The sequence below is a fragment of the Parathielavia appendiculata genome (assembly GCF_033297405.1).
Source record: "Parathielavia appendiculata strain CBS 731.68 unplaced genomic scaffold N657scaffold_8, whole genome shotgun sequence".
Taxonomy (NCBI): Eukaryota; Fungi; Ascomycota; class Sordariomycetes; order Sordariales; family Chaetomiaceae; genus Parathielavia; species Parathielavia appendiculata.
Genome location: NW_026944227.1, coordinates 80,826 through 106,964, shown reverse-complemented (window position 1 = coordinate 106,964; position 26,139 = coordinate 80,826). Strand labels below are relative to the sequence as shown.

At 56.3% G+C, this 26,139-nt stretch overlaps 8 protein-coding genes across 8 annotated transcripts; 6 read left to right on the top strand and 2 right to left on the bottom strand.

Moving 5' to 3' along the window:
* Nucleotides 1-971: 971 nt before the first annotated feature.
* N657DRAFT_681557 (uncharacterized protein) lies at nt 972-1,736 on the top strand (the record flags this gene model as incomplete). The annotated part of the gene is made up of 3 exons (XM_062796398.1): nt 972-1,063; nt 1,203-1,417; nt 1,477-1,736. The coding sequence occupies 3 exons, from the start codon at nt 972-974 to the stop codon at nt 1,734-1,736; spliced, it is 567 nt and encodes a 188-aa protein (XP_062646319.1).
* Nucleotides 1,737-3,314: 1,578 nt separating this feature from the next.
* Nucleotides 3,315-5,425, top strand: N657DRAFT_681556 (PLP-dependent transferase; the record flags this gene model as incomplete). Its single annotated transcript, XM_062796397.1, has 11 exons — nt 3,315-3,420; nt 3,480-3,525; nt 3,594-3,712; nt 3,769-3,782; nt 3,837-4,101; nt 4,154-4,185; nt 4,238-4,418; nt 4,566-4,669; nt 4,723-4,841; nt 4,914-5,348; nt 5,401-5,425. 11 exons carry the CDS (start codon nt 3,315-3,317, stop codon nt 5,423-5,425), a joined length of 1,446 nt encoding a protein of 481 aa, XP_062646318.1.
* Nucleotides 5,426-6,364: 939 nt separating this feature from the next.
* On the top strand, nt 6,365-6,913 carry N657DRAFT_681555 (uncharacterized protein; the record flags this gene model as incomplete). Its single annotated transcript, XM_062796396.1, has 2 exons — nt 6,365-6,523; nt 6,698-6,913. 2 exons carry the CDS (start codon nt 6,365-6,367, stop codon nt 6,911-6,913), a joined length of 375 nt encoding a protein of 124 aa, XP_062646317.1.
* Nucleotides 6,914-7,628: 715 nt separating this feature from the next.
* On the top strand, nt 7,629-10,185 carry N657DRAFT_664466 (Nucleotidylyl transferase; the record flags this gene model as incomplete). Its single annotated transcript, XM_062795238.1, has 6 exons — nt 7,629-7,674; nt 8,268-8,476; nt 8,530-9,041; nt 9,081-9,651; nt 9,698-9,973; nt 10,005-10,185. 6 exons carry the CDS (start codon nt 7,629-7,631, stop codon nt 10,098-10,100), a joined length of 1,710 nt encoding a protein of 569 aa, XP_062646316.1. The 3' UTR covers nt 10,101-10,185.
* Nucleotides 10,186-10,752: 567 nt separating this feature from the next.
* Nucleotides 10,753-12,305, bottom strand: N657DRAFT_691060 (uncharacterized protein; the record flags this gene model as incomplete). Its single annotated transcript, XM_062797084.1, has 3 exons — nt 11,826-12,305; nt 11,400-11,499; nt 10,753-11,347 (listed from the first exon to the last, which is right to left on the bottom strand). Exons 1-3 carry the CDS (start codon nt 11,944-11,946, stop codon nt 10,753-10,755), a joined length of 816 nt encoding a protein of 271 aa, XP_062646315.1. The 5' UTR covers nt 11,947-12,305.
* A 421-nt stretch (nt 12,306-12,726) lies between these two features.
* On the top strand, nt 12,727-15,165 carry N657DRAFT_598109 (uncharacterized protein; the record flags this gene model as incomplete). Its single annotated transcript, XM_062790036.1, has 3 exons — nt 12,727-14,298; nt 14,401-14,535; nt 14,569-15,165. 3 exons carry the CDS (start codon nt 12,727-12,729, stop codon nt 14,836-14,838), a joined length of 1,977 nt encoding a protein of 658 aa, XP_062646314.1. The 3' UTR covers nt 14,839-15,165.
* Nucleotides 15,166-15,460: 295 nt separating this feature from the next.
* Nucleotides 15,461-17,340, top strand: N657DRAFT_646252 (seryl-tRNA synthetase). The gene has a single exon (XM_062793087.1). The coding sequence runs from the start codon at nt 15,609-15,611 to the stop codon at nt 17,229-17,231; it is 1,623 nt and encodes a 540-aa protein (XP_062646313.1). The 5' UTR covers nt 15,461-15,608; the 3' UTR covers nt 17,232-17,340.
* On the bottom strand, nt 17,331-25,657 carry N657DRAFT_691058 (uncharacterized protein). Its single transcript, XM_062797083.1, has 2 exons — nt 25,312-25,657; nt 17,331-25,219 (listed from the first exon to the last, which is right to left on the bottom strand). Exons 1-2 carry the CDS (start codon nt 25,407-25,409, stop codon nt 17,593-17,595), a joined length of 7,725 nt encoding a protein of 2,574 aa, XP_062646312.1. The 5' UTR covers nt 25,410-25,657; the 3' UTR covers nt 17,331-17,592.
* Between the last annotated feature and the right edge of the window lie 482 nt (nt 25,658-26,139).

Below are 26,139 nucleotides of genomic sequence, written 5' to 3'. Positions count from 1 at the left end.
GGTTTTCCTGTATAGTAAGTTGTTGAAGGTCCGGCAAGCCCAAGGGCACAGCGGTGTAGGAATAATAATAATATAAAAAGCGGACGCGACGAGTGCACTGACAATTTGAAAAAGGCTTTAAGGGATAGCACGGTGACAAACTCGCCCCTGGCGACTGGAGTCCTTGCGGCCTACTTCTTCTACCAAGCCGTTGATCTGGACAGTCGGCCCACTGCGGATGAAGACGACTCGGGCGGTGGGGAAGCTGACGAGTACTGGATAAAGCAGCAAGACATCGAGAACGGCCTGCTATCTATCTATGTGCAACTACCACCGAGTCTTCGGCTCCCTCAAAATTCCGGCTGTCCACATGCCATTTTCATCAACATATTGATCCACACCACTACCATGTGTCCCCATAAAACCGCAATTCGAAAAGCCCGCGGGCACAGAGGACCAAACGTCGAATACCACGCAAGGCAGAGTGAGGTGAGAGATCTCAATTGCCTTGCTTGTTCATGGTTTCCTTATTGGATCAGGTTACTCAATAACCGCTCGATGATATAGGCGCCGTCGCCCGCGTCGATGACGAGCCACTTTCCCCCAGGTACACGGGGCTTGGGAAACTCAGCGGACCTTACTGGGAACCCGTAGATGCGGCTATGCTAACGTCATGCACATGCTGCCAAGACGAGTACAGAGGTTGTGTGGTACCTAGGTAGCACTGAGTCTGGGGAAACGTCTTCGACCCGGCGGCAAGCGCAAAGCACAAAGTATGCAAACAGAAACAAACAGGCAGCATTGCCAAACCAACTCAGTTAGACAAGAGGCTCATGAAGGGGGGAGATCACGGTCTCACAGAAACATATCATCGAACTCGGCCATGCCAAATGGAAAAGCCCACCGCCCGAGATATACATGCCGCTGCGCACACGAGATCTGAGATTGCTTGCCAAAGCTACAGTAAGCCGTGGACCGACGACCAGCTGAGCATGGCTGTGCTTGAACAGATGCTCTCGGCGCTGGATCACCTGGCCTACATGAAAATGTGCTACCGCGATGTCAAGCCCGAGAACATCCTCTAGTATGAGATCCCGAACAACTTCACTTCCAGCTGGCCGACTTGGTCTCGCCAACCACTGCCTCCTAGCCGTGACCAAGTGCGGCACCGGCTACTACGAAGCCCCTGAGCTCTAACCCAACGACGGCCGGTTTGCGCAAAGCCTCAAGATGGACGTGTGGTCGCTCTTTGCCACCATCGCCGACGTACACCGCAAGTTCAGCTTCTCACCAACCCAGGCGAAGTCTTATGCAGACGTCCTACACGCCATGCGCGCGGCCGCGCTGGCGCAGCCCAACCTCGCCGACATGGTGCAGGAGAACCCGCACCACCGCGCTTTGGCCGCCCAGCTGCTTGCCGCCCACTTCGGCGGCCGCGGTTTCAGCACGCCAAGGGCCCAGGTGCCGCCCCTATCACCCCCGCCGACAACACCCAAGCCATCAACTGCCGCGGTCGCCCCGTCTTCGGTGCCGGCTTCACAGGCGCCGACAATCGCGCCGACCAGAGCGCCGGTGGCATTCCGCTGGTGGAGTACCACGCGAACCCCCGCGGCACCTGCGGCAGGACGCGGGACAAGCACCGTCGCCGCTATTATAGCCGAGCGGGACAGGATAACGAAAACGAAAGCGCCTGCGACTCTTGGCCGGCCCCCTCGTCGGCCTGCACCAGCCCAGGCTGCCACAAGGGAGAGCTCTGAAGATCGGAACGAGAGGCCTGGGACCAGTGTGGGCTTGCTTAGTATTTCAGGGACTTCCCGGTCTGAGCGCTAGGTGAAGGTATCACTACAGTGGGGCAGGAGCCAGCTTCGAACTCTTGACTTGGTTAGTCCACTCAACCGCCCAGCAACTTTTAAGCGCAGAGGAATGGCAGTATACCCACTTTTGGCAGCTATGGAATGGCCTATAGAGACAGTTTGGTATCCCACAGCTGCCTGGGGAGTCACAGCACAGAGCTCCCGCATTTGAGAGGCCCAGTGATCAGTCAGGGGTTTAGCCGTACAATATAATTACTGTAGTTAAGTGAAAGAAGGAGTGTAAATACCATGATACCTGGTGAATCCGGGTTTTATCTTACCCGCAAAAACCCCCTGTCTGCACGGGTCCGCAAGGTTGTGCACGGGGCTTTTGCGGTGAGGAAAACCCAAATTCAATGAGCACTTACGGTAGTTATCCATACCTACCACAGTACGGAGTAACATAAATTCTGCGCTCACTAACACCCCAGGGTTGAATTCCATTCTTAGTGCTGCTTCCCTATGATTGATTCTCAACTGCCAATTTGGCCTCGATGCTGGGTCGGACAGCGTATCGACTCATCGAGCGCAAAGTACAAAGAATGCAAACAGAACAAACAGGCCGGATTGCCAAGCAACTCAATGAACACGGACAAGAAGGTAAGAAGGGGACGCAATCACTGCCTCAATTTCTGGGGCAATAGGAGAAGAATCTCGGGCTCATCCAAAATGATGCAGGAAAATCAAGAACCCGATCGGACTCGTGATGCTTGGCAAGAGACGCGCTAGCCGGAGCCTTTGCCGGGCCGATTACCCCATCAGATCTGTTATGGAGCCATGGCGGGTTAACTGACGGATCAACAACACTCGCACGCCACATGGCTGCTTGAATGGGACTCAAGTTCTTCAGCGACTTTCGCGCATCTTGTCGCGGGATACTCTCACCAGTTGTTGCTGGCTTGTACCAGTTGAGAGATTGCCGACAGCAGCTCTGAGTGTCTCAGAAATGGAACTTACTGTTGTACGGAGTACGGTCCTCCTCCTTCCTGGCCCGCTCCAGCTCGAATGATTCCTTGCATTGGCGGTGCCTCGATTAATCCCAGTCTCAGCCACTCAACTCAGCCTGCCTCGCATGAGCTGCATGAAATGGCGGCGATGGAAGCCGTGGAAGCCCGTTTTCAGTGAATGCAGGCCGGCAGTGTTTGCCAGCCCTGGCAGCTGGCATTGGGCACGATTTCGAGAACGGCGAGAGCTTCCTTGTTGAGTCGATTTGCAGTTGCGGTGAGACAACCTCTCGGGTCGGAAGGGGGTTGCAGAATCCTTTTTTCGTGCCGCCATTGCCTCCCTCAGCCGCAGAGTTGGTGGACACTGCTCAGTGGCACGTTCCTGGCACGTTCCTGGCGCTTTCTTGATCCCCCCCACTTGTGTTGCTTCTCGAGTTCTCATAACCGTGACCGACAAGCTTCTCCTCGGCCTCAATTTAAGAACCCGCTTATCCACTTGCCTACCCGCCAACAATTTGCAGCTTTCCACCAGCCCACCATGGCCGACCTACCGGGCTTCGGCCACCGCAAGTTCAGCATCAACCGTAACACGGGCGTCCCTCGGCCTTGCCGCCGCTTCTCTGTCGGAGAGCCGGGGCTGAATGGTGTGAACTGACTTGCTGCTTCGAGAAAACTGAGGATCCCACAGCTAACATGGCATTAGAGGCAAGCAGTAAGGTGCATCGCCAATTTAGAGCCGCTCACGAAGGGTACGCCGCCTTGTTCCCCTCTCACATTTGACCTCTCAAGAACTCGGAAACTGACAACGAATCGGCAGCCATCTCCCCCATGCTGGGCTCGATGCTACCAGAGCTTCGACTGGTGTCGTATGGTGCACTGAGCGAGCTGCTGAGCATGGCTTCCTCGACGAGCCCGACAAATGGGCGAATCTGGGCCGTAAGCCTCTTCCCGCCAGCGATGAGATACTGGAATAAGAACTGACATGTGTACAGAGGGCGCGCCTGAGGTACAACACATACTATCCTAACGCCGCATCGTACTTCTCTCCTGACAGACGCAGGTCGATGACGACATTGAAGGCTGTTTCCCCCGGCCCAACCACATCGACATCTCCACCGCCAGCCGCGAGTACGGTCCCACTGCCGGTATCAAGCCTCTGAGGGAGGCCGTCGCGCGCCTGTACAACAAGATGCATCGCCAGGGCAAGGCCAGCCAGTATACCTGGGAGAACGTGGCCATTGTTCCCGGCGGCCGTGCCGGTCTCATCCGCATCGCTGCCGTCCTGAACAATGCCTATGTCGGCTTCTTCATCCCCGATTACACGGGTACGTGTCCCCAATTCGGAGTTTAGGTGACTGGGAGACTGACAAGAGGCAGCGTACAACGAAATGCTCTCGTTGTTCAAGAACGTAAGACCCCTTGCCCTAAATACTCGGCCAGCAACAAGTGCTGACCGTTTAGTTTGCCGCTATCCCCGTTCCTCTCTCAGAAGAAGACGGCTACCACATTCATCCCGAGAAAATTGCCGAGGAAATTGCCCGCGGAACCAGCGTCATAATCACGTCCAATCCCCGGAACCCGACCGGCCGCGTCGTGAAGAACCCGGAATTGGCCGAGATCCAGGACATCTGCCGTGAACGCGGTAAGCTCATCCGCCCCCGTTCCTCCTCTCTCCTGTTCCTTCAAGTTTTGTCTTGCTCTCGAGCCCATCTCCATAGCCTCTATCCCGCCTAGGACCCTAACCCCCTACCCTCCACTCACGAACCTCAACCCTCCTTTACCCCTTAAGAGCATGATGTAATTGTGATTCGTGAAGCCACTTTGGTTAGTGACGAGTTTTACGCTGGCTACAACTACACGAGCGACTGTGATGGTACCACTATCAGCGCCGCAGTATGTGTTCATCTTTTCCCGCGATTTATGTACACATGTCTGACACATCACAGGAGAACGTTATCGACGTCGACGAGGACGACGTCCTGATCATCGACGGCTTGACCAAGCGCTTCCGCCTGCCCGGCTGGCGCGTGGCCTGGATTCTCGGTCCCAAGGAATTCATCAAAGCGTGAGTTTCCGACCCTTCCTCCCCCCATTCGCCTACCTTGTTCCCATAACTCAACCCGCACACAAATCACAGAATCGGCTCCTGCGGCTCGTATCTCGACGGCGGCACTAACGTGCCTTTCCAAGAAGCCGCCATCCCGATGCTCGAGCCGTCCCTCGTAAAAAAGGAGATGGCCGCGCTGCAGCAGCATTTCCGCGCCAAGCGCGACTACGTCGTCCAGCGCCTGCGCGACATGGGTTTTACCATCCGCCACGTGCCCGACTCGACTTTCTACCTGTGGCTCAACCTCGAGGGCCTTCCCGGTCCCATCTCGGACGGCCTCAACTTCTTCCAGGCCTGTCTGGAGGAGAAGGTCATTGTCGTGCCGGGCATCTTTTTCGATCTAAACCCCGCCAGGAGACGCGATCTGTTTGATAGTCCGTGCCATCACTTTGTGAGGTTCTCGTATGGGCCGAGGATGGATGTGCTCAAGATGGGGTGTGATGGGATTGAGCGGGTTGTTAACAAGTGGGTTGCTCTATTCTTTTGGGGGCTTGGTTGGTACTAACTGAGATTACAGGTTCAAGAACTTGGTGAGCCACTGAGAGAGGGATAGATTGCTTGTATTCCCGTTCTGGGCCGGTAGGACGCGTTCCCGGGGTACATTGCTCGTAATCTCCCTTGCCTGCTTGGTACGTCTACTGGAATCTCTCTTGGCCTTTTGTTCATCACCGACAGAAAGGCAAAAGCCTCTTCTACATAGACAGCATGATGTTTAGGGCACTGTTATGGTAGTAACCGTAGATTTCCATCTTGCCAAATCATTGTAGCCATGGCTCTTTTGAAAACTCGAGAGAGTGTCATCGTTGGTGTACTAGTAGATAATGGACGCTTGGAGATACAACCTCACCAGGGGCTGCTGTTGCAGCCTGCCTTACCTCAGTCCTTCACCAGCAACACCTCCAGGATTGATCTCGTGGGCATGACAGTACCTCGGAAGTCTTCGAGGTTACACGAGGCTGTCCGGTATGCATGGGCCCCAAATTAAGCGAAGCTCATCCAACTTGCCCGGCTCATCCCACTCAATTATTGGTATCACGGGATGTGCCAGTGAGGCGATTACCAGATACCGGCAAGATCATCCCTCGGAGGACGTTGTTGTTGGTTCGTCACTGACTGTGCCACGGCAAAACCCCGCTCCAAACACCAACTGCACACCTCATTTCAGGTTGGCAGGCGGTTGCCATCAACAACATCTTGGTCTCTTGCTAGTTAATCACTATTTGAAACCAAGCGATATCGGCAAGCGGATGGGATTTTACCTGCATTCTTGTCAGTCTCAGTCGTCTGCGAAGAAGTTTTGCTGGCGTCCGGAACCCGGAAGTTGGACATCTTGAGCTTGATTGATTACTGTCCAACAAGGAGAGACCGAGAGAGAAAAGAGAAGAGTGAGAGAGAGTACTCACCTAGGAAAGAAAGGAGAAAAATTCGTCTATATACAAGACGTCAATTCCGCCCTCGAGTTCTCGGAAGTCGAGTTCAGCATGACGACCAGGAACCTCAACCAGACCTGGCGCGATGTCGTCTTCAACCAGTACGCAGCCGACTACGCCGCCGACGTCCCGTTCCCCGTCCGCTACCTGATTCACGCCGATCAGTGGAATAGGGACATATTCATTGAGATTCCTACCAAGATCGACGCCGTATGTGTTGCCTGTACCTTTCTTCCTCCCGAGTCTTTTCCCTAGCCGTAATGCGGCGGCTCTCGGGCTGCTGTTCCCTTTTTTTTCCATTCATGCATGTGTGAAGAAGCGTCTACGCTGTACTTCGCAAGAAAAACAGCAGCTGACCTTTTCCCCTTTTGGCTCCATGATTAGCCTACATTCCGCCGCGCAATTCTCGATTTCTGCGTCGCAAGACGCAACCAAGCGCCTGTGTACGGAGACGACCGCATAAAAGTCCGCCCTCGTGCCTCTCCCTATCATCAGAGCGAGGCGTCCTCCCAAAATAACCATGATGATGCTGCCCTTCAAGAGGACAATGAGCCTGACCCGTCTTTGCATGGGGATGGCGCTGCTGGGCTCAGCGGTTGAGGCTTGGGATTTTATCGTCTACGGCGACAGCGAATGTGAGACGACGCCGACGGCGCACTTCTCGGGCCGCGGTAGAACAAGGTGCAGTTTTTCTCTCTGCATTTGTTGATCATACTCAAATATCTCAGGGTACTTTGGCTAAAGAGAAAATCTTCCGGTGGGAATTGATTGCAAGCTGCACCCGTGTCCCCGACCCACACAGAGCGTTCGAGATTCACAATATGGGCAACTGCTGGCTCGAACTGTACGCCACCGAGAATGACTGTAGAATCGGCACGACCAAATGTTTATGACTGGACAACGACGATATGCATTGTTCCCCAGTTTCGCTGGGATGATTTCGAGATTTCTATTCGTTAAGCGGGTGGGTGAGAGTATCTTGGCTTTCGTGTTTCCTGCTTCTAGGTTTACGGCTTGTGGCAATGAAGTCGTTTCATTGGTTCTCCAAGATACACCGCACTGACTGAAGCCCGTGTTGCGTTTTCCCTAGTAAAAGGTATCTAGGAAAACATCTAGACTTAGTAGTAGCATGAGCGTACCTGGCTCCTGGGGCCTGGAATAGTCATGTTGCAATACCTGGAATCAGTTGGTTTTCACGTTACTGTGTTCAACTTGAGTTCGATATTCCAATATAACTACTGCCAGCCATTGATCGTATTAAGCAATCAACAAGACACACGAGTCAATGAGAAAATGCGACTTGCTTGAGACTACCATGTCCCCACCTGATATACTTCTCATACAGGGGATGTTCCCATTCAGTGAGTGCTTCAATCTAAACATTGGAATCATTGCCTTTTGTTAACAGGTTGGAACAATCTTATGATTTTCGAGTTTGTCATCCCAAAACTTACTAGTAGACTCGTGTTAGAAGAGGAAGGGCCGAAGCCAAGGTGGCACAAGGGTTGGATGTGTCAAGTGGGCAAATTAGCTGTCCGTTGGGAAGACGGGGGTCATTGTGGGCTAGTTAATGTAAATGTCTTGTTGGTTCATGTCTGAGACCTTGACTCATCTTCCTTATGACACTTCAAGCGCAAGTCATCGGGCAGTGGAATCGAATATTCATCCGGCAGGCTTGAAAGAGTGCCCAGTGTATGAATCTCGTATCCTACTAAAATAATCCCTTTGAGTCATCTTCCACTTACGAACAGAATCTTCCTAAGGCATACGGCTTCCTTGCAACTCCTTGCTAACTAACAACTAAATCTCAAGAAGTCTCAGAAGCTGCTCGCCAGGCAACTTCGCACTCCTTTGCCATATCTTCGTCTGCCTGTCAGAGAGCTACGTCATTGGCAGACCTGGAGGCATACCTGGGGCAGCTTGCCGCGCTGATTTTGCTACCTAAATATCCCAGATGCAGATACCGTTCACAGCCCCAATGATACCTACTGTCTGTCCATTGCGGCTGCTCTCGAGGAGCTGGTAAATTGCGACCGACTTCTGCTCTACGACTCGCTTCAGCGGATCTCGACGCCGTCTGAGGAGGGCTTGGTGCTGGTGCTGCCGGGGTTGGAACTAAAGCATGCCAAAGCGAATGACTTGGCTGTTGAGTTGGCTTTCAGGGTATTGCACCCTCTTCTGTCTTGAACGTTAGATTCCATCACTTCATTGCACAGACTTATTCGTTTTGTTTACGGTTTCCGGCGCTGCTGCCAGTCAACCCACCGATGCCTCAAGACAACTATCTCCAGTTCTTCTACTCCTGCAAATTGCTCCATCGCCAGATCCTCCCTTTCATCCATGAGCGCAAGGCATCCTACGGCAACACCACCACCACCCCCCCAACTCTAGTATCCGAGCATCACCAGAACAAGAAGAAGAAGAAAAGGGCCATCATCGAGTTCTCGTTCCCAAGCATTCCCAAGGAGTTCCACGCGGGCCACCTCCGCAGCACCATCCTCGGCGCCCTCATCGCCAACCTGTACGAGAGCCGGGGGTGGGACGTCGTCCGGCTGAACTACCTCGGCGATTCGGGCAAGCGGTTCGGCCGCTGGTGGTGGGCGCAGCCGCTCAAGCACCTGCTCAATGTGTACGTCAAGATCAATGCCGATTTCAAGCCTGAGGAGCCTGAGAGTAAGAAGGCGAGGGATGAGGGACGGGATACAGCGGAAATTCAGTCGCGCGGGTTGTTTGCGGAGAAAAATAAAGTCTTCTAGAGAATGGAAAGGGGAGATGCGGAGGCGCTGGCGCTGTGGAAGCGATTTCGCGATATCAGTATCGAACGGTATGTCGATATTTATGCTCGGTTGGGGATCCACTTTCATGGGTATGCCGGGGAATCGCAAGTCAACCCGGCTACGGTGGCGGAGGTCGAGGCAATCTTGAAAGCAAAGGGGGTCTACGAAGAGGACCAAGGGTTGTGGCTGATCGACTTTGCAAAACACGGCGCGAAGCACTTCGGGACAGCCATCGTGCGAGGCCGGACAGGCACAACAACATATCTCCTACGGGACGTCGCCTCCATCCTGTGCCGAGCAAGGCAATACTCCTTCGACGAGATGCTCTACATTGTCTCGTCTGAAGAAGACGCCTACTTCCAGCGCGTCTTCAATACAGTCGACCTCCTCAACCATCCCGACCATCCCACCCTCGCAACCAAGTGTAAACACGTCAACTTCGGCAAGGTCATGGGCATGTCCACGCGCCTAAGCAAGGTAGAACTGCTCAGCGACATACTAGACCGGTGCGCGGGCGCGATGCACGACGTGATGCGCGTCAACGCCGCCAAGTACGCCCAGGTGGCAGACCCGCACGCCGTGGCGGACACGGTCGGCATCGCGGCAGCATGGTCCAGGACATGTCGCACAAGCGCATCAACAACTACCCCCCTTCGACATGGCCCGCATGACGTCCTCTAAGGGCGACACGGAGCCGTATCTGCAGTACTGCCACGCGCGGCTGTCGTCGGTTTTGAGGAACGCGAGGGGTGGTGCGGGCGGCGTTGATATTACTCAGGCTGCTGCCGGTTCTGATATGATTGTCATGGAGGAGCTTGACTATTCGTACCTTGAGGACGAGCACTCGGCGGCCTTGTTCCGGACTACGGCGCAGTACCCTGACGTGGTTGGCGTCGCGTTCAACAACCTCCGAGCCGTCGACCGTCTTGACGTATCTGTTTCGTCTGGCTCACCAGCTCTCGTCGAGCTATGACGTGCTGCAGGTGGTTGGGGCACCGAGGAAGGCCTAGTGCGGCACTCGCTCGGGCGGTGTTGTATGAGAATGCACGACAGGTGTTGGGGAATGGAATGCGGCAGCTTAGTATCAAACCTGTGGAGAGGTAGGATCACACTCTTGCTAATAAATTTATATGGCTCCCTTTCGTCTGGTGTTGACAGCGCCTCGGATGTGACTTGTTCTCCAGCTGAGTCGTTCCAGGTCTAAGCAATATCGAGCCTTCTTTCATTTTCTCTCTTCCCCGTTCGTTACCATCACCTACGCTTCCATTTTTCACTCTCAGTCTCTTTATGTTGTTCATCTGAAAGGACAAAGTCAACTAGAGCAGGGATAGTAGATATGAAGCTTAAAATTGAGATTTTTCTGAAAGGAGAATCAGACAGACTTTGTAAACTGATCACCTAGTGCGTGTACTTGCGGTACACGTTCCGAGTGCTCTCCGGGCAGATCTCCATATCATGCGCCCCTGTCTTGCCACAAGTAGGGAAAAACAGCTCTGACTCTCCATGGGCAAAGTCGCAGCGAGTGCCCCGGATGCACTTCTCTTGATGTCTGCAAAGCTTGAATCTCTTGGCCTTGCCGGGCCCGGAGACCTGAGAGTGCCTCCTCTCTTCTTCGGTGTGGCCAACTTGCAGGCCACGCCTTTGGCGCAGTACTTGCGAAAGTCACACCTCCATCGCGAGGTGATCTCGGCCTTTGGCCTTCTCTTTACGTTTGGCAAGTTTGGTGTTGACGTCTGTATAAGAACCGCCGTCTCCGTCGTCCGTGTTGTTAGCGTCGTTATCGTGAACAGCCGCGGGGTTGTAGTCTTCTTGATCGCCGAGAACACTGTCCGGCAACTCGTGGAATCGGTTCGAAATGGCGAGCTTAGCCTTGAAGTATGGGAAACGTTGCGCATACTTCTGGTAGGGGAGCACTGTTAAGCCGTGCTTGGACAGCTCCTCCTTACAGGTTTGAAAGAACCGATCCCTGGCATTGTAGTCCATTTCGGAATTCAAGGTAGCCGGTATTATTACCAGGTCGCAACTCGCCGCACCCTCTCGTATCTCATCCATTTTGTAGCACCAGTGGGAATATTGGTGCTGGAAGCGGGAGAAAAACTCGTGAATTTCCGCTGCCTTGGGCTCCGGATTCAAAACGACGGCACTATGAGGCGAAATGTTCCTCCTGTCGCCTTGCCACTTGCTATTCTGAAAGCCGATCTGCTCGAGATACTGATTGGAGATGGACGTGGACGAGCTTGTCGGTCTGCCGCTTGTACTGGCGTGCGAGGCAGTTCTCCCACGACCAGACGCGGACATGGAACCCGCACTCGGCAATCGTGGCCACGGCCGTCTGAATGTCGCTGTCGCCCGAGGCGACGACGAACTCGCTTGAGATGCCGCCGACCTCTGCTCTGACGGAGGCTTTGACTGAGTCTGCAATCAGCTGTCCGTCGACCTTCTTTTCGCGCCCGGACCAGTGACTCCCAAGGTCTTGACGAATACTTGCACGACTCCATAGCCTCCCAAACCGTATCAACAGGCGGGGGCGTTGAGCCATACAAGGTAATAAAGGTGCCAAATTCTCGCCGTCTGGGCGCAAAACTGATACAGGATGTGTTAACAAGTCACATCTGAGGCACATTGGCCAAGAGCGCAGATGGACGTAACACTTAACTACCACTTATCGGCCAGGATGTTTTTAAGGACTCCCGCATCAAACCGCCAGCATGGGTCGTCCAAGACAGCCATCTCACGCCTTTCGGCGTACGTCTTGCGTCCCTGAACCCATAGGTTGGAGTTGTCGATGTACATATAGACGTTTCCCTCTATGTTGCCGGTCCCACTGGGAACAAGATGCGTGATATGGGTTGACATGATGCGGCAATGAAACTGTAAAAAGAAGATGGACGGAACAAGTTGAAATAGTAGAAATCTTTTAGGTCTCGTAAAGTTGTTAGTAAAGCTGTTGGTGTCGGGGGAGAATCTAAATGCAGGTTGATGAGAAATAAGACTTCAGAATGAAAGAAGATGGGTTTCGAAGAACTTGAACTCGAGAGAGGGGAAGATGAGCTATAATTCTGTAGGCTGCTGCAGTGCTGTCTAACAAATCTCAATCCGCTAGCATCTATGCCGCCTATGCTTTCATGACTCACAGCTACGAAAGCAATACGAAGCAGTGATATCCGGACAAACAACCCCATTCAGTTATCTCAGTAGGCAGTCGGGCAATCTCGTGAATTTACTGTGGTACGTTATAGAGTTGTACAGGACAAGTTCCCCGCTTTGAGGGGAGGACACCCTAACCCTGACATAATTATCAAGTGGGGCTGCCCTCCAACCTTGGTGATCTCACAATCATGATAAGTATCGCGCGCGTCTCGTCTTATCGATTATTGTGCTTCGTCACCACCACCGACTTGAACAACCTTGGCCTCTCCGCCATGAGGTAACGGAAATGTGGCTAACCTAGAGAATAGACATCAACAATGCTTTAGTCAACTCTCAAATCGAGGTTGTTTACTTACGCTCGTTTCCATACCTTCTCCGTCACTGCCTGATCCTGGCCTCTTTGGCACCGACCATCGTCTTCCGAGTTAGCTGCTGCTCTGACTTGACTCGACGCCCGCATCGCGATTCTGCCATTGACTCGACACGATGCCGAAGCAGTACGTCGTCTGTGGCCGCCCCGTGCCCCGGCTGGGCACCCGCCACATCTCATTCCTCCTCGTCAGCCTCGCCCTCTTCGCCGTCTTCAGCCTCCTCTTCACCCTCCCGGGCTCCATCCACGCGAGTTCAAGCCTACAAGCCGCCGGCCGCAGGTTCTCCATACCGAAATCCCTCAAGAGCCCGTGGATGAACAAGCTCAACCCATTCAAGCAACCGTCGCATCCGCCAGCGATCCAGAAGAGCGACACGGACGGCGACTCGGTATGGTACGCCGACTGGAACTGGCTGTTGATGCCCTTCAGCAGCTCCGTCACCCTCGACGAGAACAGGGCCCTGCTGCCAGTGCTCAAGCCGCGCACCCCCATTTACTGCTACTACGACAACACCTTGGACAAGGACCAGCCGACCAAGGACGCCGAGAGCGACCTGCTGCTGGCATGGCGCCGTGCGTGGTGGGCGCAGGGCTTCAAGCCCATCATTCTCAGCCCGGCAGAGGCCATGAACAACCCGCTGTACGACGAACTGCAGAGGCTGGAGGATATGAACCCAGAGCTCAAGACGGACCTGATGCGCTGGCTGGCGTGGGAGAATATGGGCGACGGAGTGCTTGCCCACCACCGCTTGTTTCCTATGGGCCCGCACGACGACCCTCTGTTGACATACCTCCGCCGCGGCGAGTTTCCGAAGCTGACGCGCTTCACTGGCCTAGATGATGGCCTGTTTGTGGGATCCAAAGGTGAAGTGGCTGCGGTCGTTAAGGCCGCCATGGCCAGCCCCGAGATGAAGGCGGCCGCGGACGTGGTGGCGGCAGTTCAATCGCCTAAGAAGGAGGACCCATTCACCGTTGATGATGCACCGAAGTCCTTGGCCTACTACTCGGCGCGTCAGATCGAAAAACTGTATCCCCAAGTGGGTGATGCTCTCACGGCCTCTCAGTCAGCGGGGCTCAAGAGCCTCGCGCAGCTTATCAGTTCCCATCTGCACCTCACTTGGCAAGATATCTTCACCGATGGCATCGCCGTGGTCAAGCCTCTGCCGCACCACACTACCCACATTATCATACCCGCCTACGAGCTGGCCCAACGACTAGCCCACTGTCCGGAGACACCCCTCCCCAATTCCTGCCCTCCGAATCGTCCCAAATGCCGTTCTTGCGACGACTCCAAGCCCATGAAGATCACCACCCCTTCTTCCTACTCCGAGTCCAGCACGCTCTACACGATTGGCACCGTCCCGCACCCATACACCACATCCACCCTGAACTACCTCAAACCCCAGCTCTCCGTGCCGTGGATCCGCCGCTTCTCTCCACGCGACGCTTGGATAATCGCCCTGACGTCCTCCCTCTTCAAGGACTCCATGTCCACCACGCCACGTCTGCTCCGCTTCAAGGAAGCTGTCGCCTCCGACGAGGACGGCAGCACTGCCGAGGCCAGAGAAAAGGGAAAAGGCTCCACCAAGGGCGGCGCATACCGCTCCCTCTGGCTCCTCGCCGAGCAGCCCGTGCCCGACGACATAGATTGGCACTTTGGCTTTGCCCTGCCCGACCGCGCAACTTACGTTGATCCATCTAACCAACAAGCCACAACCGACACCGACACCGACAAAGACGTCACCACCGACAAGGACACCACCGCCACCACCACCAACACCGGCGGCAAGACCACCACCCCCAAAATAGACAACGCCCCCAGCACTGTTATGCCTATGCCCATTCACACCGAAAAAGATGGCCCCGTCCCTTCAAAAGTAGACCTCGCTCTCGAACCAGACCTCTTCGCGCGTGCCCAAACCATCGTGCTCTCAGGAAGAACCTCCAAAAGTCCAAAGTCGAAGACGAAAGAAGCGTCAAGTGAAGACCTCGTCCTCCGCGACGCCGTCGAGGCCTGGAACCTGGCTGACACCGAGGCCTGGCGCTTTGCGCGCGCGTATTTGGCCCGCAAGCAGGTGGAGAGAAGGAAGTGGGAGGAGGAGGAGGCGCGGTATGCGGGTGGGATGGGGTCTGAGAGGAAGAGTACTAAGGCAAACAAAGAGGGGAAGGGAAAGGGGAAGTGGGCGGGGGGAAGGGTTTGGGATCGGTGGTTAGATCGTCATGATTGAGTATATTTTTGGCTTTGATCAAGACCTCTGGGATTGGTTTGTTGGGTTGTTGTCTTGTCTGGGATCCAAGCAGCCAGGCAAACGTGTTGGTCGGACAACGGAACGACGGGCGGATATGTCTTTGCTGCTGCTGAGGGGGCAGGGAGGGTAAAGTGGGATGGTGTTTCGTGGAATGGTGAAGCAACTGAATTTGGTAATGCGCTGCATGTGGGTTTTATCATTCCATGTGTCACTATAAGTTATGTACATGCATCGGCGTTGAGGTAGACGGGTACCTTGAGTGGTCATGGGTCTTAGGGAGGGTATTTTGGGAAAAGAGACCAGCAGATTTCTACATTGAGAAATGTCGCGAGAATTGTAACTTTGCTTGCTCCCATCGTCCCAACCATCACTCACGTAGCTAACGTAGCGTAACGTACATGGGCTTCGCTTCTTACATTGGAAGACTCGGCCGACAAGGACGGGACTGTATTATACTTGTATTGTACAAAACTAGGGTACAAGGACATCGAGGTCGAGGCCAAGAAGTTTCGAAGCCGCAATCCGATCGTGCCAAGCCTAAGATAGCCATAGCTCCCATTGCAGCGAAGCTTTGGCTTCGGGGACATCAAAGGTTGACCCACCTCGCGATCGTCAGGTCAGTTTCGCGCCCGAAGTTTGGACCATATACCTTACCATTCGACAAGGAATTGCCAATCTCTAACCGCCTCAGACTGGTTGCAAGCTTCCCAGGCACCATATATTGAGTTTCGGCAGCCAATATACCGACAATGAGGCCCCCCCTTTCCGGGGCAGGCAGGCCATTTACATACCTGCGGTGCCTCGTGCAAACGTCGCGACAACGCCCTACCGTTTCGACCCGCTGTCGCCTGCGGAAACCCCAGACAACACCATTAGCCTCTTACCATAGCACGCGCGCCCTTCCGCAAGACCCGCCCATTACCCCAGAGCATCAGCAGCCGGCCCCTGTCCGATTACCAGCCACAGCGCCCAAGGCCGCCCTCGACCTCAAGCACATCCGCCAAAACCCAGACCTCTACGCCCAGAACTGCCGCGAGCGCAACTACCACGCCGCCGCCTCGTACCCAGCCCGCATCAACGATCTGTTTACCCAATGGCAGGCCAAGCAGCGCGAGGCCCGCGGCTTGCGCGAGCGAGGTAACCTCCTCCGCGGCCAGCTCGCCAACCCAGGGAGGACGAGCGGCGACGATGCCGACGAAGAGGAAGCCGCCGTGTTCCGCTCCATGTCCCGCGAACAGCTTCTCGAAGAAGCCCGCAAGATCAAGGCCGACCTCGGCGCAATCGAAGAAGCCGAGTCGTCCCTCGCCGCCGAGATGCAACGCCTCGCGCTGGCCATCCCCAACCTCACCAGCGACGTCACCCCGCGCGGCGACGAGCCCCTCGTGCTCAGCTACATCAACGACCACCCGGAGCCCGGCCCGGCTCTCTCCGACCGTGTATGGCGCTCCCACGTCCACATCGGCGCCGAGCTGGGCATCCTCGACTTCGCCGGCGCCGCCTCTACCTCGGGATGGGGCTGGTACGTTCTGCTGGACGAAGCCGCCCAGCTCGAGCAGGCCCTCGTCAGCTACGCCCTTGCGGCCGCCACCCGCGCCGGCTGGCGCCAAGTCTCGCCGCCGAGCATGGTCTACTCGCACATCGCCGGCGCCTGCGGCTTCCAGCCGCGCGACGCCCACGGCGAGACCCAAATCTACACCATCTCCCAGGCCGCCGACGACGCCGCGCGCGGCAAGCCCGAGCTCTGCCTCGCGGGCACGGCCGAGATTCCGCTCGCGGGCATGAAAGCCGACACGATCCTGGACGAGCCCGACCTACCGCTAAAACGCGTGGCCGCCTCGCGCTGCTACCGCGCCGAGGCGGGCGCCCGCGGCGGCGAGACCAAGGGCCTGTACCGCGTGCACGAGTTCACCAAGGTCGAGCTCTTCGCGTGGACGCCGCCGGACCACGACGCCACCTCGGACATCTTTGACGAGATGATCGACCTGCAGACCGAACTGCTGGGCTCGTTGGGGCTGCACTGCCGGGTGCTCGAGATGCCGACGGCCGACTTGGGCGCGTCGGCCGTGCGCAAGTGCGACATCGAGGCCTTTTTCCCCTCGCGCCGCGACCGCAACGACGGCTGGGGCGAGGTGACGAGCGCGAGCATCTGCACCGACTACCAGACGCGCCGGCTCGCCACGCGCGTCAAGCTGGCCAGCGGCAAGCTGGTATATCCGTGGACCGTCAACGGGACGGCGCTGGCCGTGCCGCGCGTCCTGGCGGCTATCTTGGAAAACGGGTGGGACGAGAGCGAGATGGCTGTGACCATCCCCGAGGTGCTGCGGCCGTGGATGGATGGCAGGGAGAAGATTGGGCCGAAGCGTCGGTGTTAGTTTGACAGGGATACATTCTGATCTCAATTTGTATGTACATGATGTGTAGTAGTTAAGTCATCAGCCTAGCACTTGTTGCAATGTATGAAGAGTAGGGAGCTGCAACCAAAACTATCCATGTTCATGATTAGAGAGCTATCCATACAGAACAGATCACTTCATCCTGCGCATCGCCATCAAACCAGCATACCATACTCGTATCCCAACAGCGCCCAGCGTAACGAACTACTACTCAAACAAAGTCGTTATGATCATAACAACATAAGAAACCAACGGAAGAGAGAACGGCCCTGCCACGTCATGTATACCTGTTCATGCTCCCATGTCTCATCCAACCCATCGACACCCCATATCAGAGGGCTCAACTCGCCGCAGCGACAGGTACACTCCCTTCCATCTCCATCCCCATCCCGCCCACATCATCACCCTCCCTCCCAACAACACTCTCCGTCCAGTCACTCGCCGCATCGTCCACACCATCATCCTCACGACCACCCTCGTGCTCAGACCACCCCCCCTCTTCCCGAAGCTCATCATCATGTTCGTCGTCATCGGCCGCAGGCGTGACCACGGTCGTGCCGTGGCTCGACCGCCGCAGACGCCTCACATCCTCCTCCTCCTCTTTAAAACCATCAGCCTCGTCTCCTAGGTCGCTGAACCGGTCCTCTTCATTGTTGTCATCATCAGCCAGCTCCTCAGGGAGGTCGTTGCCACCAGAGACAGCTGCGGTGTTGGCATCCCCCTCTAAGACAGCGATATCATCCACCGATGGGCTGAGCGCCGGCTGCTGCTCTTCCTCCATCTCGCGCTCATTGTTGTAGTTGTTGTACGCATCCTCATCCCCCTCTCTCAGATCCATGCCCATGGAGTCAACATTCTCCTTGTCCTCGCTCGACCCCAGCCCGCTCCCAAGATCACCATACCCCTTGCCAGCACCAGCACCAGCACCAGCAGCAGCAGGGATGGCAGGCGCCCAGCTACTCTTCCTCAACCCTCTTGCAGCAGGCCCGCCCGCGGTCCTAACGCTCTGGCTCCGCTTCATGCCGCCGGCAGGTACATTGTGCGTGATTTGGCTTAACGACAGAATCCTCCGATTCGACGCCGACGACGACGGGGTGCCGTTTAGCACGCTGTTGCTTGCCTTGCTTCGCGCCGACATGGCCATCTTGATAGCGCTGCGGGGCTTTTCATTGTTGGCGCCGCCGCTCAAAGCTGCACCAGTACCAGCCTCAGCGGCAGCAGCCGATTTGTGAGTCGAAGAAGACACCCTCTTGCGGCTCATCGAGTCACGCACACTGTTCGGAAGACCAGCCGCGCGGTTCGTCTTGGCCATGAGCAACACCCTGGAATGGTCCATGACGCCCTCCAGGATCCTCCTCTCCAGACTCTCGGCGCGCGCTTCCATATCGTGGAGTTCCTCCCGCCTCAACCGCAGCGCGGTATCAAGCGATGACAGGTCGGCCGTGAGACGCGTCTTTTGCCGACTGAGATTCTCCTGCTCCGCGCGCAGCGAGCCCAGACTATCCCTGACGCGGTCCTCCTCCTCCCGGAGAGTGCCCAGAAAATTGGCGCGCAGCAGCTCCTGCTCTTCCCTCAACGCAGCATGAGATTCCTTAAGTCGAGCCTCCTCCTCCATCAAGTTCGCCAGCAGCTCCACCTTGAACCGCTCCTGTTCCTCCTTCAGCGTCGTCTTGATCTGCTCCTGCTCTCGCCTCAAAGCCTCATTGGCCTCGCGCAGCCGCTGCTCTTCCTCTTTGAAACTGGCAAGGAACGTCTCCCTGAGCCGCTCCTGTTCCTCGCGCAGGCCAGCATTCACCTCCTTCAGGAGCGCTTCCTCCTCCCTGAGGTTGGTAAGGAAGGTGTCCTTGAGAGCTTGCTGTTCATCCCGCAAACCGTCATTCAGTTCCTTGAGCCGGGCTTCTTCATCCCGCAAATTGGCCATGAATGTCTCCTTCAGCATATCCTGTTCCTCCTTCAAAGCCACATTCGTCTCCATAAGCCGTGCTTGCTCCTCCTTGAGGTTAACTAGGAAAGCCTCCTTCATCTGGTCCTGTTCCTCTTTGAGGGCAACGTTCGTCTCCATGAGCCGCGCCTGTTCCTCCTTGAGGTTCGCCAAGAAGGTCTCCTTGAGCTGCGCTTGTTCTTCAAGCAGCCGACTAGTCGCCTCCTTGAGCCGGGACTCCTCGGCCACCAGATTCGCCAGGAACTGCTCGGTAATTTTGCTCTGCTCCTCAGGAAGAGTAACCGTAATCGACTCTTTCAGACGCGCCTCCTCCTCACGCAGCGCTGCAACGAGAGCCTCGACCTGTTCCTTCTCTTCCCGGCGGCGCTCCAGGGCGATCGTCGTCTCCTGCAGTGTCTTTTCCCGGTCCTCATGCTCATCAGCAATGCGCTGTGTCTGGGCAGCAAGGAACGTGGCGAGCTCCGCCGCAGTGGCCTTGACTTGGGCGTGGACCTGGTCGAGAGTCTCCAAATGCTCAAAGGCCTTATCAGCCACTCGGGTGTGGCCCACCAGAGCGTCAAGCTTTTCGATAACCGCCGTGTCGTCGTACTTCTCGGGTGGTGGAGGAAGCAACGGGTGCTCCACCCGCTCCTGGATCGCCATGGTCGAGCTCCTGAGGTGCTCATAATGCTGCGCCAGGGCCAACATGACCTCCTGAACCGTCTCAAGGATTTTGGGCTGGTACTCGGCCACCTGCCCCTGAAGACCCTCCACCTTGCCGATGGCCTCCTGCACCTGCTCCCGGGTGAGCTGGTGCTCCGCCCTAGTGTCGGCGTGATTCTCGTCCGACTTGTTGACCAGGTCCTCAACCCTTTCGAAAACAGTCTTGGAAGCCTCCTCCATTTTCTCCATTGAGTCGGTGACAGCCGTGCCCAGGGTGTCGACCAGGGACTTGAGCTCCTCGGCGATGGCCTTGGTGCCGCTAACCGCGGCCTCCATCTCGAGGTCTCTCGCTTCGCTCTTGGTAGCCCGATCGTCCTGGATAAGCTGAAGTTCTTCGTACTTGGTCATCAGCTCCGTCATTCGCTCTTCAAGCTTGGCAAGCAGCGTGTCGGCCGCGGTCTGCACCTTCTCGTCCAGCTCGATCTTGACACCAACGAGGCCGGTCTTGGAATCCTCAAACTCGAGCTTCAACGTGTCGAGAACCTCCTTGACATCGTCGCTGATGCTGTCGTTTTTGCGCACATTGTCGCTGAGGGCGTCAAGGATGGTGTGGATAGAATCAATACCTCGTGCACCATCCTCTAGCTTCGACCTCATCAGCGCTTGCAACTCCTCGAGCGCCGCCTTAACCTCCGTCACGGTCACACCGACCCCAACAGTCTCAGCCTGGCGCTGTTCAAACGCCTTGACATTGGCATCCGCGTGCAAATCAAGCCGCTCCCTGAGATTCTCAAGCCTCGTCTCGAGAGCCTCAATATCCTCCTTTGAGGGGAGACTAACCAGATCCACCTTCTGCATTTGCTCAATCAGCGACTTGGTGTCAAGACAAACCGCTTCCACAGCTTCGATATCAGATCTGGTAACCTTCTCCGGGTCCTCCAGAGCCTTCTCATGGCGCTCCTTCATCTCGTCAAAGGCCGCAACCACCTGGGTGACGAGCGACTCGACCAACGCGACGTCCTCCTTGCGCGAGAGGCTATCCATTTGCGTAGCGACGCCGCCGAGGCTCTCCCGGGTCTCGAGGATCAACGTCTCCAGAGCCTCGATGTGCTCCTTGCGCGAGATGCCATCGAGCTGGCTTGCGATACCACTGACGCTCTCCCGCGCCTCGAGTAGTACAGTCTCCAGGTTGTCGATATGGTCCTTGCGGACGGCCTGCTCTCCATCCATGAGGTCGTCCAGACGGGCTTTGGTATTGCGAAGGATGGTTTCAATGGCCTCAACATCGTCCCTTGAAGCAGGGTCCGTGCCTGACGGAGGCGGTGAAGGAGGAGAAGCTGCTTCCTTGGCTGCCAGATCGTTGACCGTTTCCTGAATTTTGCGGATACTCTCCTCCAGAGCCTCGAATGGCTCGCGGTTGGGCATCGCGGCGACCGACTCAGCAACAACGTTAAGCGTCTTCTCCATCCCAGCCAAATCCTCCTTCGACAAGGAGGCAACGGCAGGCTTGGGCACGGATTCCATGGCCTCGACCTTGATGCCAAGCTGGGTAATGAGTACTTCCAAATTCTTGATGTCGTCGTGCTTCAGCGCCTGCTCAGCAGGCACAACAGCCTTCGTCGTGTCGTCAATGGTTGCCAACGCGCGGTCATTCTTGGTCTCCTCACGGAGGGTATCGATCTCAGACCGAACGGTATCCAAGCCCTCCTTGAGCGCATCGAGAATTTCATCATTGGCCGTCAAATCAGCCGGCTTGTCACGAAGGTTGTTGATGCTGGTCCGGAGATCTCCGAGGCCCTCTTGCAATGCGTCCAGAATCTCGGTGAGACCCGCGATCGGCCGTGTGCTAATTTCCGATCGAAGGCCATGGAGCCCGTCGTGGAGAGCGTCCAGGATCTCCTTGTTGTTGTTACTTGGTTGAGGAAGGGCGGGCACCAATTGCCCGTTAACCGCATCTCGAAGGGACTCGATCTCCTCCTTCAGCATCAGCTTCGAGCTCTCGGAGGACCGCGTAACCAGGTCAGCCAGGTCATCTCGGAAGCTATCCAGAGAATTGAGCACTTGGTCCACAACGTGCTCCGTATCAAAGTCACCCTTTGCGCGGTCGGCATAGTCTTGGATATCCTGATGCAACTTCTCAAACCCGTCTTTGGTTGCGTTGAGAATCTGCTCCGTTCCGAGGGCGTTGGCCGCGATGTTTTGTTTAGCTTCTTCCGAAGCGGCCTTGATCTCGGCCTGCAGGAGATCCTTAATCTCCAGGAGACGCCGAAGGACTTCGTCATTGTCGCTCCCCTGCGCGACGAGAGCGCTCGACTGGATGGAGGAGAAGTCGAATGCGCGAAGCTCCTTCTTGACAACGTCCCCAAGACCGGCAGACAGGTCCAAAGACTCAAGACCCTCCCGGACCGCATTGAGAACGTCAACACGAGATAGATCCGACTGAGCCACGACGGCAGAGGTAGACGCCGAGAAATCAAAGGCTTCCAGCACACGCTTGACAGCATCTGCGACGTCTCTGGAGAGGTCTGCCGTGTCAAGGCCCTCCTTGACGGCGTCCACAACATCAAGACGTGACAGATCCGGCCGAGCGACCAAGGCAGAAGAAAACCCAGAGAAGTCCAAGGCTTCCAGCGCCCTTTTCACGGCATCAGTGACATCCTTAGACAAGTCAACCGACGCAAGCCCCTCCTTGACAGCATTGGCGATATCGACCCGAGAAAGATCCGGTTGAGGTAGAGGAACATCCGCGCTCCGAGGGACCAGAGCGGAAGAATAGGCCGACGTAAAATCAAACCCCTTCAAAGCCTGCTTGACAGCAATCGTGACGCTGTTGTTGAGATCCAAGCACTCGATTCCTTCCTTGACGGCGTCCGCCACATCCACCCTCGAAAGGTCCGGCCGGGGGATGGAGGATACGACGGCAGCAGAGAAGTCAAACGATTGCAGTGCGTGCATAACCGCCTGCGATACATTTGCCGGGATATCAAACGCATCGAGGCCTTCCTTGACCGCATCCAGGATATCACCCGAGAGGTCGAACGACTTGAACCCGGACTTGACAGCATCCGCGACGTCGCCCTTGGATACCGACTGCGGGACCAGCGCGTTGGAGTATATGGACGAGAAGTCAAACGACTGGAGGCCCTCGTTGACGGCATCAAGCACATCGTCCCTAGTCAGGTCGAAGCTCGCGGCAGGAGGAGGCGGCGGCGGAGCGGGGAACTCAAACGAATGGAGGCCTTCCTTAACAGCGTCCAGCATATCCTCGCGGGTAATCTCGGCGCCCATGGCAGACGGCGCGACGGGAAACTCGAACTCTTCCAAGCATTCCCGCACAGCGTCAAGGATCTCGTCCCTCGACAGCGTCGCCGGAATCTCGACCTTGGGAGGCACATAATGCTTGAGGCCTTCGACAACCGCCTGGAACACCTCGTCTCTGGTAGCGCCGGGCTGGCGGTCGTCGCGCGGCGCATAGGCGCGCAGGCCCTCTTGCAAGCAGGCCAGGACCTCGTCTCGTTCCAAGCCAATCTGTTGGATCTCGATCTCGGGCTTGTACTTCTCCCACGCGTCCTTGACAGCCTGAAGGACGTCTTCTCTCCGAAGTTCGGCGGTGCGGGGCTTGGTGGCCTGGGTGTCCTTGAGGGCGGCCCGTACACTGTTATAAATCTCCTTGTAGTCGATGGAGGACTCGCGCGAAGCAATCGTGACAGCCGACTGGCGGCGGTGTTCGCGCAACATGTTGTTCATCTGCTGGCTCATCTCGGAGAGACCCTGCTCGACGACCCTGGTCATCTCGGCCTTTGTGACGGCCTCGGGTTTGTCCGCGTTCTGTTCGGCGACTTCGTCCAGTCTCCGCCCAATCTCGCGGCCCATGCCAAGAACCTCACCGCGGAGCTCCCTGACGAGCGCCTTGACTTCGGCGGTCAGGCCACCTCCCTGGGCAACGCTATCCTTGACACTGCGGATGGCCTTCAGGAGATCGTCGTTGAGAACGTCGGCGCTCCGTGAATCGCCGGCTTCTTGACCTGGGAGCAGCCGCGAGGCCTGCGAAGCCGAAGCCGCAACATGAAGGAAGTCAAGTGCGCCCCGCCGCGACATGTCATCGTCGTCATCAAAACTCCAATTCCGGTCCCGCACGCCGCCATCCCCGCCGCCGCCGCCCCTGCCTCCACCTGCGGCAGGGACGACGGCTTGTTGCTGGCTGGACTTAACCAGGCGAGTGAGTTCCTCAACCTTTCCAGCAGTGGCCATGCCCGAGAGCTTATCAGCAAGCTCTGTCAGGCGGTGCAGCAGGGTCTCCTGACCCTCCTTGGTGCCCATCTCTCTGATGATCTTTTCGAGGAGGGCGACTGTAGCAGGCGATGGCGCACCGGAGACATCGGAAATGAGGGAGGGTGTGCTGAGCAAGGACTCTCTGTCAAACGAGGCGGCAAAGCTGTTGGGGGAAGGTATGCGCGGCAATGAGAATGGGCGAGAAGCCGACTTGGAGAGCTGCGTGGGAGAGGAGGTCTGGTGCCTGCCCTCCAGAAGCAGGGGCCCTCCATAAGGGTCCCTGGTGGCAGAAGACCGCGTCTTGACGTCTGTGATCAGCTCGCGGAGGCTCTTGCGGATATCTTCGTCGCGGGAATTGGTGGCTTCCTTCAGACTCAGCAGGTCTGTCGCATTGTCTCGGCTCCGTCTGCTGAGCAGCGCCATCTCCTTTTGGAGTGTGGTTGCGATGTCGGTAAGGGTGAGGATCTGGTTGGACAGGGATTCAAGGGACCCGGGTGCCTTGACCAGCGCCTTGGAGCCGTTTGTGATATTGGCCAGAGGAGTCTCGGGTTCCTTGGGGGCCGGCGTGCTGTTGTTGCTTTGGGTGCTCATATTCTGGAGGGCAAGCATTGTTGCCGACTGAGGCGGCGTGTTCTCGCCGAGAATGCTCTGGTGAGGCCGACGCACAGCAGTCGGGCGGATAATGGGAGTGAGACTGGGACCCGGAGTTGGAGTGCCAATGGTTGACCGTTCCTGCTTGTCTTCCTTTGGCTCCATGAAGGTGTCCCTGGTATCCTTCCTCTGGGGTGTTGTTGGCCTCTCCGTCTTCTCGGGTGATTTAGGAGCACCCGACTCAATCATGAGGCTGATGTCCTTGACCGAGGCGGGCTGCAGGGACTGCATGCGGCGGTGGGAGTTTGGCCGCAAAGCGGCGCGCTCCGGCGAAGTGTCGGGCCTGTCGGCAATGCGCTTAGGTAGATGTGGCACCAAAGCGGCGCTCTCACGCGCCTTCTCTGCTATGGCGGCATGAGCTGTCTGGATGGCAGCCGACGTTCCCGTGCGCGAGACACCAGGCGACTGCGGGTTCAGAGGGAGCGGAGGAGGAGCCCGTTCGGGGTCGGAGCTGTCCCACCTGTTCTTCATTAGCGTGCGCCAGGGAACCGACATGACATGGTCACCGTGGCGTGCGAGCGGAGGAGGTTCAATGGAAAAAAGCAGCCTTACATGGGAACCAAGGCGCGGCCATGATCGATGGAAGCGGAATGTTGGTGTCTCAATGGTCTGTCAAGCTCACGAGGGGCATCCCTCTCTATGGGCGGCATTGTGCAGCGATGACTATGTGTGTGTTGGTGCGTGAGGGTATCCGCAAGAGGGTAAGTGGAGCGGATTGTGACAATGATCGCTGGAATGCGATGATGTGGTGCGATGCGATGATATGCGATGCGGGTATCTTCAGGGCAAAGATGAAGTCTCGCTTCACCTCGAGTCGCGGACTCCAATCTGGAAAGAAAAAGTCAAGTCAAAGTAATGCTGACATTTTTCTGCAGGGTATAATGAGTCTTGTTAAGACTGTCGAGGGTGAGGGAGAAGTCGAAGTGAGCTCTGCGTTGGCGCCCTTGCGAGCCAATTGCCTGCTATTGCCTTGCTCCATTGTTGATTGTTTGGGTTTCCCGAGCAACACGCCAGGCGCGACTAGGGGGTCGTTGTTACCCCACCATGGAAGCAAAGCGAGGGTGCGGGAGCACCCGCCGCGTTACCTCCTGGTATGAAGTTCCGCTGTCACCTAACTTCCACTTCAGCTCTTAGGTAGGTACTTGTACCAGTACTTCGTCGACCCTTGTGCACTGAAAGGGGGTCCAACGAAAAGAGAAGAAAAAAAGGAAAAAGAAAAAATTTAAAGGACAAAGGAAAAATTGAACAAGAAGAAAGAACAGAAAAGAACTCGTGATGTGCGGTTACAAGATCTGTAGCACCTCCATACACACCTCTGGGCCGCGGGGAAGCTTAGCCGAGCAAGGACAGGCCATCGCATCTAAGGAGTTGGGTAGGGAT

Excerpts from the sequence above, each read along its gene's own strand:
- N657DRAFT_646252 (XM_062793087.1), top strand. The coding sequence starts at position 15,609 with ATGAGGCCCCCCCTTTCCGGGGCAGGCAGGCCATTTACATACCTGCGG.
- N657DRAFT_691058 (XM_062797083.1), bottom strand. The coding sequence starts at position 25,409 with ATGCCGCCCATAGAGAGGGATGCCCCTCGTGAGCTTGACAGACCATTG. Across the intron at positions 25,220-25,311 it reads GGCCGCGCCTTGGTTCCCAT|GTGGGACAGCTCCGACCCCG; the intron begins GTAAGGCTGCTT and ends AATGAAGAACAG.